General features: G+C 34.5%; 1 protein-coding gene across 1 annotated transcript; it reads left to right on the top strand.

Annotated features, from left to right (window-relative positions):
* LOC107612490 (G-type lectin S-receptor-like serine/threonine-protein kinase SD1-1) lies at positions 492–3068 on the top strand. Its single transcript, XM_016314183.2, has 7 exons — positions 492–1059; positions 1199–1327; positions 1487–1647; positions 1740–1950; positions 2065–2302; positions 2399–2549; positions 2625–3068. Exons 1-7 carry the CDS (start codon positions 555–557, stop codon positions 2910–2912), a joined length of 1683 nt encoding a protein of 560 aa, XP_016169669.1. The 5' UTR covers positions 492–554; the 3' UTR covers positions 2913–3068.

The following is a 3482-nucleotide window of genomic DNA, read 5'->3' as shown; positions in this document are numbered from 1 at the left end:
CTTGAAAATAGTAGTCAGAAAATATACTTCATGATGAAGTATGACAATAAATATAAAAATGTGTGTCGAGCATAGTATTACGTTATCATAAATACCACTTTAACATACGTTTACCAAATCTTACAATTTTACCATGAAGAAATATAACTCTATCACTGGCAATACACCTAATTCAAAAGTATGACGAAAAAACAATTAAATTAATTTATTAAAGGTGGAAACTCAGATGCAGTCGGTTTCACGTGAAGTTGATTACTGAGAGTGGTTAAATGATTTAACTGATTTGACTAAATTTTCATCTAATGACTCTCAACTATCAACTTCACATGAAGTCGACGACTGTAACTGAGTTTTCACCCTTATTAAATAATAGATACTTTTTGAAAAATAAAAGTAAACTGTTTTCTTTAATATCAGAAAGACTAGCAACAATGCTAGTCAACTACGGTATCAATCATTGTCAACCATACTCAAGTACTCAACAACCTTTTGAATAAAACGCAGTCCCACTTTCAATGTTCCAAAAAAACTAGCCACCATTGAGTGGAAGAATAATGAACCTGCTTCTCCTCACTCTTCATCTTCTTCTCTTACCCTTCACAACATCACAACAACAGAACCAAAACTACCCTTCTTCTGGGACACAAAGAAACGATACCTACTGTGACTACCCTTCAGTTTGTGGACCAAATGGGAACTGTGACATTAATCAATCACCAGCATGTTTCTGTTTGGATGGTTTCACACCTAAGTCACCGAGTGGTTACAGTTCAATGGATTATACACAGGGCTGTGTTAGAAACAAGGCCTTGAATTGTAGCACTGACGTGTTTGTTACTTATTCTGTGTTCAAGGAACCAAGTGGCGGCTACTCTTTGTTGAACCAAAGATTGGGAGCGGAAGGTTGCAAGGGAAGCTGCAAGAGTAATTGTTCTTGCATGGCTTATTCTGTAACTGGGAGTGCATGCAAATTGTGGAGTGGTGATTTGTTTGATGTTAGGTTGGTTAAGGAAGGTGGTCAAGCTCTTTATATCCGAATGTCAGCTTCAGAGGAACACAGTATGTATTAACCTCTTTTAACCATTGATTAATTATTGTCCACATTTGTTAAAAATCATAATTGTCACTGTCTTGTTTATTATTTCTTTTTGTAATGATAGTTTCATATTTATTTTAAATGGTGAATTGTGGATATCAGAATCTGGAGGGGAAAATCACAAGAAGATAGTTGGAATAATAGTAGGAAGCATAGTTGCTACAATTTCTGGAATGATAATGATATTGGCCTGTTGTTACATATTCAGAAAAAGAAGAAAGAAGTTAGAAGGTAAATTGTTTAAATGTTAAAATACATTAATTCTCTCTTATGTGATGATACTGTTAAATGGTAATGTTTATTTTACTTAATAATTTACCCTCTTTCAGTTGTTGTTTCTCATAATTTCCTTTTCTCTAAATAATAAATCATGTTATAACTTATAAGCAGATATGAGATTGAGAGCTAGTGAGATTGTTGATCAAATCAATGAATATGAAGAAGGAGATATAGAGCTTCCATTTCTTGACCTATCAAGAATAGTTGAGGCTACTGGTAATTTTGCAATCGGAAACAAGTTAGGGGAAGGTGGTTTTGGACCTGTGTACAAGGTGAATTTCCAACATGACACTTTATTAATTTCAGAACAAGTAACTTCTGCAAACTTAAGAAATTTTACTTTCTCTGAGCAATTGTTATTCAGGGGACATTAGATGATGGTCGTGAAATCGCGGTAAAGAAGCTTTCAAGTAGTTCTGGACAGGGGATAAATGAATTCAAGAATGAAGTACTACTCATAGCCAAACTTCAACACCGAAATCTTGTAAGGCTTCTCGGATGTTGCATCCAAGATGAAGAGAAACTGCTGATATATGAGTACATGCCTAATAAAAGCTTAGACGGCTTTATTTTTGGTCAGGATCCATTAAGCTACCCTGTAAATGTAAACTATCTGATTGACATAGTTGCTATCCCTTTATGCCAATGCTTTACTATGTGACCAAAATATCATTGTATTGTGGTCACAGATCAAACACGGAGAAAATTATTGGATTGGCCTAAGCGTTTCAACATCATTTGTGGGATTTCTAGAGGCCTACTTTATCTTCACGAGGATTCTAGGTTGAGGATTATACATAGAGATCTCAAAGCAAGTAACATTTTATTGGACAATAAGATGGATCCAAAGATCTCTGACTTTGGTTTGGCTCGATGTTTTGGAGGAGATCAAAGCAAAGGAAATACAAAGAAAATAGTAGGAACTTTGTAAGAATTGTTCTCTTTTTATTCTCACTTTTAGTCAAAAGCTAAATAAAAAACCTTGGTAATGATCGATCTAATGTTTGTTTTGTTAACTTACAGTGGATATATGGCACCAGAATATGCTATTAGTGGACACTTCTCGGTAAAATCTGATGTGTTCAGTTTCGGAATTTTGTTGCTGGAGATAATCACAGGGAGAAAAAATAGAGGGATATATTTTTCAAGTGACAATGTCAATCTATATGGACATGTAAGTACATATATGATGAAACTAGTTTAGTATGCTACATTTCAAGAATTCTAACATGATGAATTTGTGTACTAGGCATGGGATCTATGGAAGCAAGGAAGGTCCTTAGAACTAGTTGATGAATGCCTTAAGGAGTCATGGAATTCGTCGGAAGCGCAGCGCTGCATCCACATTTGCCTGCTATGCGCGCAGCAGCATCCGCAAGATAGGCCGGAGATGTCATCTGTGGTTCTGATGTTAGGAAGTGAAATCGATTTGCCTCAACCAAAGTTTCCTACTTTCATCATTGGTGGAAATTCTGATGGCAAAAGTTCTTCCTCTTGTCAAAATGAAATAAGCATTACTGAGGTGGAACCTCGATAACAATTATATATAGCTCTTTCTTTCTCTTGTTATAATAGTTAGAATTTATAAACCTTGGTTGCATATAATATGCACCCCAAATTTTGTGTAGTATCTCAACTTTCATGACACAATGTGGTAATGTTTATGTACTTTATACCCTTTTTACTTTGTCAATGTTCTGTTTTAGCTGTATCTTAACTCTCATTTTAGTGTTAAAATTAAATGGTCGTTTTTTTGAGTGTTCTGAAAAGAGGTTTGTGCAATGACATAAAACTGTAATCATATGATTTTTTCCTTTTTAACTTTTAATGGGTAGAGGCACTTTTGAATACTGTATCTGAATTAGAGCTCTGTTGTATGACCAATCCATTCAAACAAGAATTATTGCAAGAAATGTTCCCTGCGACAAAGGAATGCATATTTGATATGTTTGCAGTTTAGTTGTTCACGGATTAATGTTGTATTTTTCTTTTTTTTCCACATGTTATCATTAGTTAGGTTGAATATATTTACACATGCAAATTTTCCAAAATATCAAAGACTTTGGAAAGGGAAAATTAATGAAGAAGCATTGCTCAAGTCAATATT

The sequence above is a fragment of the Arachis ipaensis genome, chromosome B08 (genome assembly GCF_000816755.2).
Source record: "Arachis ipaensis cultivar K30076 chromosome B08, Araip1.1, whole genome shotgun sequence".
Taxonomy (NCBI): Eukaryota; Viridiplantae; Streptophyta; class Magnoliopsida; order Fabales; family Fabaceae; genus Arachis; species Arachis ipaensis.
The sequence above is the reverse complement of the archived record's forward strand: the minus strand, read 5'-3'. Positions and strand labels throughout refer to the sequence as shown.